This window comes from Carcharhinus amblyrhynchos, chromosome 2 (assembly GCF_965287045.1).
Source record: "Carcharhinus amblyrhynchos chromosome 2, sCarAmb.v2.hapA, whole genome shotgun sequence".
Lineage (NCBI taxonomy): Eukaryota > Metazoa > Chordata > Chondrichthyes > Carcharhiniformes > Carcharhinidae > Carcharhinus > Carcharhinus amblyrhynchos.
The window spans coordinates 30303156-30316075 of record NC_137325.1 but is presented as its reverse complement, the minus strand read 5'-3'; the positions used below and the strand labels follow the sequence as shown (position 1 = coordinate 30316075).

The 12920-nt window shown below is 41.9% G+C and overlaps 1 protein-coding gene across 1 annotated transcript; it reads left to right on the top strand.

Moving 5' to 3' along the window:
• Positions 1 to 3659: 3659 nt before the first annotated feature.
• Positions 3660 to 6196, top strand: id4 (inhibitor of DNA binding 4). Its single transcript, XM_080215711.1, has 3 exons — positions 3660 to 4193; positions 5241 to 5301; positions 5572 to 6196. The coding sequence occupies exons 1-2, from the start codon at positions 3849 to 3851 to the stop codon at positions 5286 to 5288; spliced, it is 393 nt and encodes a 130-aa protein (XP_080071837.1). The 5' UTR covers positions 3660 to 3848; the 3' UTR covers positions 5289 to 5301; positions 5572 to 6196.
• Positions 6197 to 12920: the final 6724 nt, after the last annotated feature.

Here is a 12920-nt window from a genome sequence, read left to right as displayed (position 1 = left end):
GTTTGTTTTAAGAACATAAGAAATAGGAGCAGGAGTAGGCCATCTAGCCCTTCGAGCCTGCCCCACCATTCAATAAGATCATGGCTGATCTGTCGTGGCTCAGTTCCACATTCCCGCCCTCTCCCCATAACCCTTAATCCCCTCTCTTATCAAAAACCCATCAACCCGCATCTTAAAAATATTTAGCGAGGCAGCCTCCACCACTTCAACGGGCAGAGAATTCCAGAGATTCACCACCCTTTGAGTGAAGAAGTTCCTCCTCAACTCCGTTCTAAACCGCCCCCCCTTTATCTTGAGGCTGTGCCCCCTAGTCCTACTGTCTTTTTTGAGCGGGAAGAGTCTCTCCACCTCTATCCTATCCATCCCATTCATCATCTTATACGTCTCAATGAGATCTCCCCTCATTCTTCTAAACTCCAACGAGTACAAGCCTAGTTTATTCAGCCTCTCCTCATAGCTCAACCCCCTCAACTCCGGTATCAGCCTAGTAAACCTCCTCTGCACTCCCTCCAAGGCGCAGGTGCGGCGCCCAAAACTGCACACAGTACTCCAGCTGTGGCCTCACCAATGCCCTATACAGCTGCAGCAAGACCTCCCTACTTTTATATTCAATCCCCCTCGCTATGAAGGCCAGCATCCCATTCGCCTTCCTGACCACCTGCTGCACCTGCAAGCTGGGTTTAACTGTATATTCAAATCATCTTGTTGGGTCAGGGTTCAAAAAATCTTACATAATTCATGTTACAGATTTCTAAGAGTACTAAAAAGAGACCCATGAAAATAACTTTACACATATTTCTGAAGATTTGTTATTTTGTTCTTCTAAGCTGTAATTTTTATTGCGAATAACCTGCTGATTATTTTTCTGTATGATTTTATTTCTTACAATCATCACAGATTAATAGTTTTAGCCTGAGCTTGATGATCTTTCCAACAATTAGAAAGATCAGCAATGGATAGTGGGAGACCTATGCTATTTTTTGACAAAGCTCATCTCTAAAAGTTCTCTGTGAATCATGCTACATCTGATTCATTACACATAATGCTTCAGTTAATAGCCAGTGGAGGACTGCATATAGAAGCTGTCTTTTGCACTAAGAAGTTGTTGGAAGGGGATCCAATTTAGGTCCCTAATTACTCCTACAAATCCACATAATGGTAATAATAAAGCACGAACTGTCCTTTTAAGTATATGATGTAGCATGTGAATTTAATCCAACAAATCAGCTGTAGTGGACACACAGATTGTTTCTTAAGAGCCTTTGTAATAAAATCACCTTTAGTTTAAATTCAAACTGACAAGTGGAGATGTTGTTTTTTTTTACTGCAGCATTAAAATTATTCTATACATTAGCATTGCATGAGATAGACACAGAATTTGCTAGTAATCAGCTGCAAGTTATTTTTAATTGAATTTATAATAGAAGTGACACAATTATTAATATTTTCATTTCAGCAACATCATTTATCAGTCAGATGGATCACACAAGCAGTCAGCATCTGGACTGAGAATCACTGTTGAAACAAAAACAAACCAGAGGCATAAAAAACATCAGCTTGTTAAGTTAAGATTCAGTCAATCCATCTCCAATTCTACCTAGCTATCTCCATCTATCTGTTGTACTGTTGTGCCAGGCAAGACCTGAGAGATTGAAGGATTAGCAGAGAGATCAACAGGAGAACTACCACCAAGTGCCACCACTGCCAACTCTCACTGCCACCTCAAGGAACACAACTTGTGGTGGACAGTATCTGGAACACTTTTGGCTGGAAAGTCTTCAATGCATTAATCATAATCATCATGTAAAAGGAACATGCCAGCCTAATATTACAAAAAAATTGAAATGCTGGTAAACAGTAATTAGGACATGTACAGCCAAAAGTGTTAATGTTTCAAGTCATTTATGTTTTATCAGAACTAGAAGATGTTTTGTTGAGCTATCTCTGCAGAAATAGAGTCTTCCTGTCTAGCTATTCATCAATATCTATCTACACATTTAACTAACTGATACCCTTGGTTTAAGACACTAATTTAAACTTAAGAGTTCCCATCAGCTTTGCTTTTGTGATTAATGGTATAACCTGAAACCGGAATTTCTATTATAATCAGGGCATCGCTCCCAGGTCTCCATTATTATCTGCATTAAGACCGTTTTTGTCTTGATGTTATGTGTCACTAACTCACAAAGCCACACTGAAATATTACAGATGAATACATAAATGCACATATACACATATATACACCAAAGCCTTTAGGCGCACGAAAACAAGTAGGTGTCCACATATTCACACAAGTCGGTACAGGATTGTTCTACACACAGAGAAGTGACCTGTTGTTACGGCCGAGTGATTTTTATTCGAATAATATATACAGCGCTGCAGAATAAGTATCTCCAAGTGGATGATCTGCACCTAAATCATTATAATAAATAATCCATAAATTTGACGAAAATTGGTCGTTTCCAGAATAGTCTTTTTAATATCGTAAGGAGACACTCATCCTCAAAATATGGTTGAGATTTCTTGAGACTGATTTGTGAGGTCTTTATCTAGGGTCTAGGTTACACACAATTAACTCAATTACGACAAGTTAACAGCGAATATCTCCACCTCCCGTGTACAATTTAAGTACAATATGACGAATACAAAACGGGAGAAATAACCATTTTGCGTCCACAATTGTCGAAGCAAATGTGAAACAATTGTTTCCTGAAAATTAGCCCCACCTTTCATGTAATATGTGGTATGCGCCTGCAGTAGTGATGGAATGATAGCGTGAAGCCACAACTCCAACACACGGTGAAATGATACCTGAAACTGCTGTTCTGCACTGAAACAGATGAACTGTTTGTTAGAAAAGTCATAGATACGAATGAAAGTCGTGGACGCTCAGTTCGTGAGAACCTCCTCAGACAATGCATTCCACATAAATTTGTATGACATTAAAAACAGCAACCATTTAGAGAATGATGGTGGTGGTGGGGAGGGGGGGCGTTCAAGATGTAGGTGTTACATTGACATCTATTTTTCAGAAAGATTTAAAATTGCGGAATCGCAAACTGGTAGTCTTGTTAATTTAACAAACAAGGAGAGAGAGAAAAAAAAACATTCACGACAGAAGTCTACCCTGTCGGTTTTATTTTACAGTGGTTGACAGACACTGAGCAGTGTTTCACTCGAGAGCGGAGTCTCAGCGAGGTGCGTGGAGCTCCTGAACGCTCCTCAGGTACCGAAAGTACAAATCCGTTCTGGTCCAGGGCATCGCCTCCTTTGTAACATATATACATATATATATATATAAAGCTATCCCACTTTGCCGTCGCCTTGAACTACAATGGGATCAATGAGCAGATTTGTAACGAATTTTCCTGCCTGCTCTTACCCGCCTCCCCCCCACCTCCCCTCCACTACCACCTCTGCAGCTACAACTCCTACATCCCCGCTGACACTTGCACTTCCCCTGCGTGCCCAGCTCCTCCTACCTGGACCGACCTCAGGCATTGGGAGCTGGCCCATCAGACTCGCCTTTCCATTCGTTCAATGAGCAGGAGGTGGTGGTGGGGAAACCGCCGCGTAGGACGGTCTGTGAGTGGATAACCAATCCGTCAATCATCCTCCTTTGCAGTTATAAAATGTAGCGATCCCCACGCTTACTTCAGTGTGAATTTTGCACCTCTGGAGGCAAGTGGTGGAATCTTAAAAAGAGACTGTGTGGGGGGGAGAAAAAACAATCATACATTTTTTTTTAAAAAAGGCTTCTGTTTTTTTTTGCAGTTATAAGACAGCCTACTTGCAGAATCATCTGCATTGTTAGTTACAGTGAAACGGAAGTATTATTTAGCGGCGCAATGAAAGCAGTCAGTGATGTCCCTGCTCTGAAGAAGGCAGGCTGCGGTGAGATGACATTGCATTGCCTGTCGGAGCACAGCCTGAGCATCGCCCGCTGCAAGATGGAAGAGGAGTCCCTGGATCTGCAGTACGACATGAAGGATTGCTACTCCAAGCTCAAACAGCTGGTCCCCACCATCCCTCAGAACAAGAAGGTGAGCAAAGTGGAGATTCTCCAGCATGTGATCGACTACATCCTGGACTTGCAGCTGGCTCTGGAGACGCACCCGGCTCTGGTGAGACCGCAGCCGGCCATCTGCCCCTCGGCGCCCCGAAACCCTCTGACAGCTCTCAACACGGAGCAGGTAAAATTCATTCAGAAACAATATATAAAGGGCAACCGTCACAAAACTTCACTCCAAAAGCTGTATCTTTCCCGAGTAGCAATTCTACCTCCAGCAATCTCTCAGCAGCAGCATTTGTTGGGAGGTGGGGGGAGGGAGGGGGAAGATGTTAGCCAGATTACAAACCTATTGTTATGTATATTGTACACACACATAAAGTTTAGCCATTTCATTTCAAGAGCTAAGCATTTTCTAATGACAAGGCTCCCTGTATTTTCCTCCTGTGTCCCACCCGTGCGGCGTGGGAGAAGGGAAATTTACGCTCCCTGTTTCCCATTGTCTGCTCCCTACTCTGCCAGTGGGGACTCCTGCAGGATTACAGGCATGTGACAGCAGTGTGTGTGTGTGTGTATGTTGATGGCATGTTTCTAGTGCAATGCTAACCGGCACCAACGGCTGGGGTTGCAGGACGAGTGGGTGCCCTTGCAAAAATATATAGGCATCATTCCTTCGCACGATGCTGCGACCCAGCAAGGGGCTGAATTTCCCCCAATTAAAGCAGTGCATTTTCATTTTAAAGTATCTTTCCATGTCGAAGTGTGACTTGACTGTACCATGGAACACTTTCCAATTTACTGCGGAATGTACTACAGCAGGAAACGTGATCATCTCTGTGGCACTTTTCGTACTCTAATAGATGGAAACTATGGAAAAGCGTTTTGGGGCTCTTGTCAAAACTAAACAAGGTTGGGCAGGGAGGATATGTAACGTCGGAAATTGTCCCACTCAATTCCATCCTTTTTTTTGGTGGGGAAGGGGGAGGTGTATTTTAAATCTCATCTCTTAATTCTGGTGTTATATTCCGCGTTGTAACATTGCCTGTGTTTTGTAGCATTGTAAACGTTAGAAAACACCAGCAGTTCGACATGATGCGGGACATATGTAGTTCTCAGCATTGCATTTATAATTGTCAAAGAAAGTGCTTCTCAAAACTGTTTTCCGCTTACTGCCAGAGATAAAATGCAGGCTGCCAGGAATATTCAAAAGTGCCTTTGTGTGTGTTTGCAGGCTGGGTCTAAAGTCAGAAGACAAGAGGACAGTATTCTTTGTCGCTGAGGTGATGTGTGAGGTGAGCCATTGTTTAATCTTCACTTTCCCTTTAAATAACGGTCAGTGTTTTGAGTTAAAAGTAAACTTTGTTTTGTTTTTTTATGGTTAACTGTGCGAGTTGCATGCAGAAGTCCCTGCTTGAAGCTTGCACTGGTTGGGTAGGGAGGTACTGTCTGACCCTGATTTGTTTTGGGTTGCTGATCAAGCATGCCTTGTGTTGTGCTGGTGGCGCCAGCCAGTCTGGAGCTGAGTGTTTCACATACCCCCTCTGTTCATTTTTCTTATACAGGTGTGCCCGAGAATTGCGCGCACACACACACAGACACAGAGACCTGAGAGGGGGGGGGAGAAAAAGGAAAACGCAAAGGACGACAAAATCTAATCCAAAAATCTGTCCAACGGATTCCATCCTGAGAAGGGTTTGCTGCCAAAATCACGTCTTATCTCTCTGCTCACAGCGTTTTAGCCACAGACATTTTTTTCAAAAAAAAGACCTCTGATCTTGGGACACTTGGGGAGGGGGTGGGGGGGGTTATTGAGTGACTTCGCCAGGCTGGTCGACGGCTCGTTGCGAGGTGGAAAAAGACCAACGCAACCCATCTAGGAAAGAAGTAGAAAGTTTAATCGACTTAACGCAATTGATTGCCTGACGCTTTTTACTAATGCAGCAGAATCTTCCAGATGTTCTGTCATGTTTTAAATAGACTGGTTCGGACCAGGGGAGTGTCGATTCACCGTGAATTTTAAAAAGTCACATTGTATAGAAGTACAAGGCGGGGAATGGGCAGCGAATCTTAAAACCTGCTGTACATAATTCAAGATGTTCTTTATGAGTGTACGTGGAAATGTATATGCTTTAATAGATCATTGTAATTATAAGATATTTTTTATTAAAAAAAGATTTTTGTACAGTTTTACAAGGCTTCTTTCTTTTCCTCCCGCCCCTTTCACTGAAAAGTGGTGTGCGCACGAGAAATCCCGTTTGAAATAATTCAATTATCTCACCAAAATTTGTATGGTTTACTCATCTGAAGCCGCCGGTTTGCAGATAAAATAGCTGAGCGCTTATCGCATTGAAAGTATCCGAAAGGAACTGGGTGTCACTTCAAGTCAGTTTGGTAACTTCGTTTTCAAGTTAAAATTTCTGTTCACGACTTATGACTAATGCAATTTCAGTTTAGTTCCTTCCCATATTTCAATTCAGTTTGTCGATTTCTTTGCCTCTGGCGGCCTGAGTGCGGAAAATTAAAGATAGTGGTTGAGTTCTCCCGCAGACTGCTTTTTTGGGGGGGTGAGAGAAGGAGGTACGTTTGAGAAGGTTTGTATTTTAAAAAAAAATAAAATTGCATTGCAGGCTACACGAGAATCTCTGCCCAGTTTTTAGAAGTCAGCAGACATCAGTCGGATATTTTGCTCTCTCAGATGTAGTTGAGTCTAACCTCTGATTCTGAACGCCCAGAAGAGGTGACTGATTGATTCTCCCCACCCAAAGAGTTACATTGGCAGTGTTGATTTACTGTGTTAACACATCAAAATGTAAAATAATACTGACCCACTTCTGAAATTGATGAAGACGTCTCAGTCACCCAGTTGGTAGGAATAGTTTTGAACTGGGTGACGCTTCAGAGATGGTACTGGGGATGTTTTGACTAGCTGGGTGAGGTGTCTTCTTTGTCCCAGAGCGTCATAAACACGACCTCAACCCAATTTGGTGATCTTAACCCCCTGCCTGGGAAAGTCTGCACATCGTCCGTTTTGCACCTCAATTAATCCCGGCAACTAAAGGAACGTGTTCAAATCCGAATCCTACTTTTAATTTATTTTTTTTAAAAAACCTCAAACTAACGCGTTACCTGTCAGGAAGCTAAGCCGCAAATATTTGTAAAGTATTTTATGTAGTGTTTCATCATTTGATGTTCACTAAGTGGTCGAGGGTGGTGTAAATCTTAAGGGAGTGCACTCTGCGAGTTGATGTGACTAAAGCCGGTCATAGCACCGGGAGGTAGGGACCATCCCCTGGCTAGGGGTGGGGGAGACGGTTGTGGTTTCGGATCGTGAAAACCTACTTTCATTGGATTTAATAAGGGATTGATTGAACTTGGAGGTTAATAGTTTTGAATACGTGTATATCGCCTGGACCGTTTTGTTTGGTGTAAAGTGAATTAACACGGGACAGGCTGTCAGAAATTGATGCAAATTTTTGCAAAAGAAGTGTGTTCTAAATGTTGGTGGATAAATTTTATGATGGCCGGAATCCTAGAAGCAGAGAGTGAGGCTGTCGACTCCGGCCGGCCCTGCAACAGCAACCTCACACTGGAGATGTATCTGGGAGTTTGCACTGATTTAGTTTTGTTTAGGGCTGTAAATTCTGGAAGCTCTCTCCACATTTTGCAGCGAGTTTAGGGGGGAATTAAAGACTAGGTGGTTGGTTTTTTTTTGGATTGAAGAATGGATTTGGGATAATGCTTTCATCGTTGTCTTGTGTCTGGGAGTTGCTGTTGAAGTAGGAGTTGATTCCGAACGGTTTGATCTGACTCTCACAGCCTGACCCTGGGCCCTCGGACCCGGTTCAGTTAGATCTGTAGAAAGATGGGGTACACACACACACAGAGCCATTTAGATTTAATTTAGCAATGGGTTAGAAAAAATAAATGGATTAATTAAGACAGCAACTTTTATTAGTTTCCTGAAATCGGACCTGCACCTTTTTGTTTGAATCATTTAGAGATCGTTTATAACAGGCTCACATTCGGGATCATGTACGTTGTTGAATGCATTAAAGGTTTTGGCAGATCGGAGCAGTGTAGGTTTGAGCTGCGATGTTGAACCTTGGGTTATATAGCTGATGGCATTCTTACAGCCGGCTCACAGTAGATAGTTGGGCGTATTGATGTATTGAGCAATGTGTTTTTCAAATAGCCGACAGATTTGGGTGTAATTCCAAATGCCGTACAGTGCAAACAAACCACACGTGTTTCCATCTCCCTGCCAGGTGTTTGCTGGTACCAGCCTAGAACTGCGTTCTGGAGGAGCTATATCCTTAACACTAGAGAGCAAAAATAAACACAGGTGAACATTTTCAAGTTTAACGAAATAACCTTTCAAATTAAGAAAACTGGCACAAGATGATTGTATTTAAAACATTGTTTTGTGCTCTATATCCTTAAGTCGTCTTTTGCAGACAATTCCAACCCCTCCTCCCTTTTTTGAAGGGAGCAGTTGAACTAATGGACCACAATGGACTTTGCTTTTTGTCTGCAGACATCTGGATGCATTCGGCGGTACATGTTTTCAGAAGCCCACGGAGAAACAATTAAAAGGTGGGCTGGTGATGTGCATGCATTTTAAGTGAGCTGCTGGGGGAGGCGGTTTAAAGAATGGTCTCGTTTCCAACTCTATGGAAAGCTTCGAACAGAGGTCCATTAGAATCTCTGGGAGACAAATTGAATTTTGCGTTCAATCTCGCCCCCTACAGACCAGTGATGCCCAGAAAACAACCGGGGCTGTAAGAATATTTCTTAACTATTTCCTGCTTGTTACCTTCCGCCAGATTGTACTCGAATCGAAAAATGCTGGGTGTCTAGTGTCTCACCTGACGAAGGGGCAAACCCCGAAAGCCAGTGGGTTTATTACTATCAAATAAACTTGTTGGACTTTAACCTGCTGTTGTGAGACTTCTTACTGTGTTTACCCCAGTCCAACGCCGGCACCTCCACATCATGTCTAGCGAGCCAGACCATCATCCTTCAGAGCTTTCAGCCTCTCCCTCTGATCCTAACTGACATGGTATCCACCCAGAAACCATCAATCTGAACTCGGTTCCCTTGGTCTGTTTATAATATTGCATGTTTTGAGATAAATCGACATCTTCTGTGAAGTACCAACTTCATCTTGAATGAGCTACCAGAGAGAATTTCTTCAGCACTGGTTTATCTGGTTTATAAAACAAGCTGAAATTTATTACCAGTGAGTCTTACCAAGAAGAGTTGCATTTGATAGATTATATACAGTCAGACAGATGAAAATAATTATTTAAACTGTTCAGAAAAAAGTGTGACTAGCCAACATACAAAACAAAGAATTTAGTAGAAATAGCCTTAAAACTAAAGATGTCTTGAAGGGTACTTTAGATTTCAGAAAGTTCAGGGCATTTCTTTTTTAATTCTATCCCCTTTATTGGTGCTAAGGTTAAAAATGAAGGACAGTTCAAGAAATTCAAAAGTAAAAGGTGTAATCCTACATTTGACAAGTTAAACATTGGCCCCTCTGACATCTTAGGTGCACATAAAAGATGCCTTGGCACTATTTCAAGGAAGAACTGTTTCTTGATGAACTGTTCATCACGGCCAATATTGAACAGTCAGCCAACTTCACAGAAATATTATCTGGTCATTTACCTTATTGCTGTTTGTAACATCCCGCTGTGTGTGAACTGGCTGCAGCATCCTCCTGCACACTACAGGGGCTACATTTAGGAAGCACGACATTGTGAAGCTCTCTGGGACATCTTGAGGTCATGAAAAGCACAATATGAATGCCTTGTGATTTTTTTCCCCCCATTTCATTTTAAGAATGTTTTTAGATTGTCCTCTGCAGCACAGAACTTCTGTTATTTCTGGCCTCCTCTGTATTGTCTCAATGGGTTATTGAAAACATGAAAAAGAGGCAGAAATTAAAGGAAGAGGTCAAGACAAGTAACATCTGGTGCTTTAAGCAGTCAAAAACCTAGGGCTAACACATAAACGTCACGCTGTTTTCTTTTCAGTAGAAGTAACACTCTTGGCTGGTACAATGAAGCTACATGAAAGAGGGCGACTCTTGAAGATTCTTAATGTGCTTTAGTTCTTGCTTTCATATCGTACCTAATCACATCATAATTACTTTTTGATGTCCAGTCTGTGACTATGCAAGAAAATGCAACAGTGAATGAATAAATGACCAATTTGTCTGTTTCACTTCCCTGTATTGACTAAGAAAGGAATGCTAACCAAGACACCATGAGAACTCTTCGACAGATGAGGCTTCAGTTTAACATTTAATTTGACAACAGTATTGCCAAGATGCAATTCCCTCACTATTGTACTAAGACATCGAGCCTAGATTATGTGCTCTAGTTCTCAAATCTTGTGATTCAACAGCAAAATCTGATACTCAAAACAGCAATATGTCCTGTTTTGTAATTTTCTTCATTGTATCAAATGAAAAAAAAGCATTTAATAAACATACAAGAGTTTCTCGTATGTTAATTACAACTGCATTCATGTGTGTTTCTCACTGTTGGAAACTGACAACTGTTCAAATAAGGATATTCTGGCAAAGCACCAATGAGTGGCATATTGAATTCACAAAAGAATTATGGAGGCTTTATAAAGCATCTCCTTTCCAAAACATGCCATTACAATGTATTGCAAGGTAAAGTACTTACAGCACAGATACAGACTATTTGGTCCAGCTGATCCATACAAGTGTTTGTACTCCCATGTGAACTTTTTCTCGCACTACAACATCTAATCAAATCCACATCTCCTTCTATTCATTTCTATTATGTGATCATCTAGTTTCTCCATAAGTGCATCTATGCTATTCACCTTAACTACATCACGTGGTGGAGTATTTCACATTCCGTCTAGTCTCTGATTAGACATTCCTCCTGAATTCCCCTTTGAATTTATCAGAGATTTTCTTATACTTATGGCCCCATATTTTTGGCCTTGCCTGCAAGTGGATACGTCTCCACGTCTGTTCTCTCAAACTCTTTCATGATTTTAGAAACCTTTATCAGGTCACCTCTCAGTCTTCTCCAGAGAAATAAGCTCCAACCTGTTCAGTCTTTCCTGATATGCTGTTCTCTTTCATGCTGCATACAGTAATCCGTTTCATCATATTTTCTTGAAGCAACCACAAAAATAAGCAAACACTGACATAAGCAGATACAATGCAAAATAGAAAATAGTATTTAAGCTTAGTTATTAGTGTCACAAGTAGGCTTACATTAACACTGCAATGAAGTCACTGTGAAAATCCCCCAGTTGCACACTCTGGTGCCTGTTTGGGTGTACTGAGGGAGAATTTAGCATAGCAATGCACCTAACCAGCATGTCTTTCAGACTGTGGGAGGAAGCTGGAGCACCCAGAGGAAACCCACGCTGACATGGGGAAAATGTACAAACTCCCCACAGGTAGTGATCCAAGCTGGGAATCGAACCTGAGTCCCTGGCGCCATGAGGCAGCAGTGCTGACCACTGTGCCACTGTGCTGAGCATAGACCATAAGGTATAGAAACAGAATTAGACCACTCAGCCCATCGAGTCTACTTTGCCATTCGATTATGGCTGATATGTTTCTCAACTCCATTCTCCTGCCTTTTCCCTGTAACCTTTGAGCCCCTTACCAATCAATCTATCTCTGTTTTAAAGACACTCAATGACTTTGCCCCCACAGCCCTCTGTGGCAATGAATTCCACAGATTCACTACCCTCAGGCTGAAGAAATTCCTCTTCATCTCGGATTTAAAGAATCGTCCCTTTACTCTTGAGGCTGTGCATGCGACAAAGAGAAGAAATATCAATAGGGATAAAAGTCCAATATCTGGTGTCTCTAGTGCTGATGTACTTTGACCTCTGCCCCCCCCCCCCACCTGATGTCTGAGGACCACAGTGTGCAAGGCGTACAATAACCTGACCTAAAAGTAACTGAAATGTTTGGACCTTTGTACCAATTGTGTGATTGACTAAGGCCCCAATGCCGACAGACGTCAGAGGTCTCTATAACTCAAGAATTCTTGAAGAATGCTAAATATTAACTGCCTATCTTTCATCCTTAAAACCAGACTGGAACATCATGAAGATGATGATTTCCTTTGTACGATATTATCTTTCAGATTCCTAATTATTGTCAGCAGTGGAACCCACAGGAGTCTGTGCCAATGAAGATAGATTGAAAACTTTCAAACTTATGATTGATAGGTTAAGTTTATGACGTGGGTTCAGGAACAGTTAAAAAAAAACTTCCCTGTGCCTTGGGATATGAGATGAACTGTTACAAATACGGAGCTTGCACAATCACTGACATCATGGGTACTGACTGCACACTCCTGGGACCCTGCCTTAACTTCGAAAAAGTCATTGGCAGCTGTCCAAAAGAAAACATACAGAGAAATATTGTAAAATTTGTCTATGTCAACAGAAGTAACATGTTAGCAAATTGAGAAATACAGAAACCTGATGTCATAAAACCTGAGAACCCTCAGGGACTCAGGTTTCCCAGGTAGAAAAATCAGACAACTGGAGTTCCAGTGCAGCAAAAGAAGAAGACATTTCAGGTACCCCAGCAATGTATTCAGTTTTTCCTCAGTGAAATAAATATTGGAAAAGTTGACACTGCCCCATTTTAACCTTACTTGCCTGTCACAAACAGGATTGGGCAGAATCCTCCAATGTCAACATCATTAAATGTGGAGACATTTGTCCTGGGGCCCTGCAGAAGTGCTGACCCATGTATAATGTATAGTATTTTCCTGAAAAGCTTAAATTTCCAATGGCAGAATCATGGTGCACTCCATCAGTGTCTTTAACAGGGTCCGCAGTGGCAGAGGCTTGGCTAGATGCCCCATGCTTAAGTGGAAATTTACTCTTATGT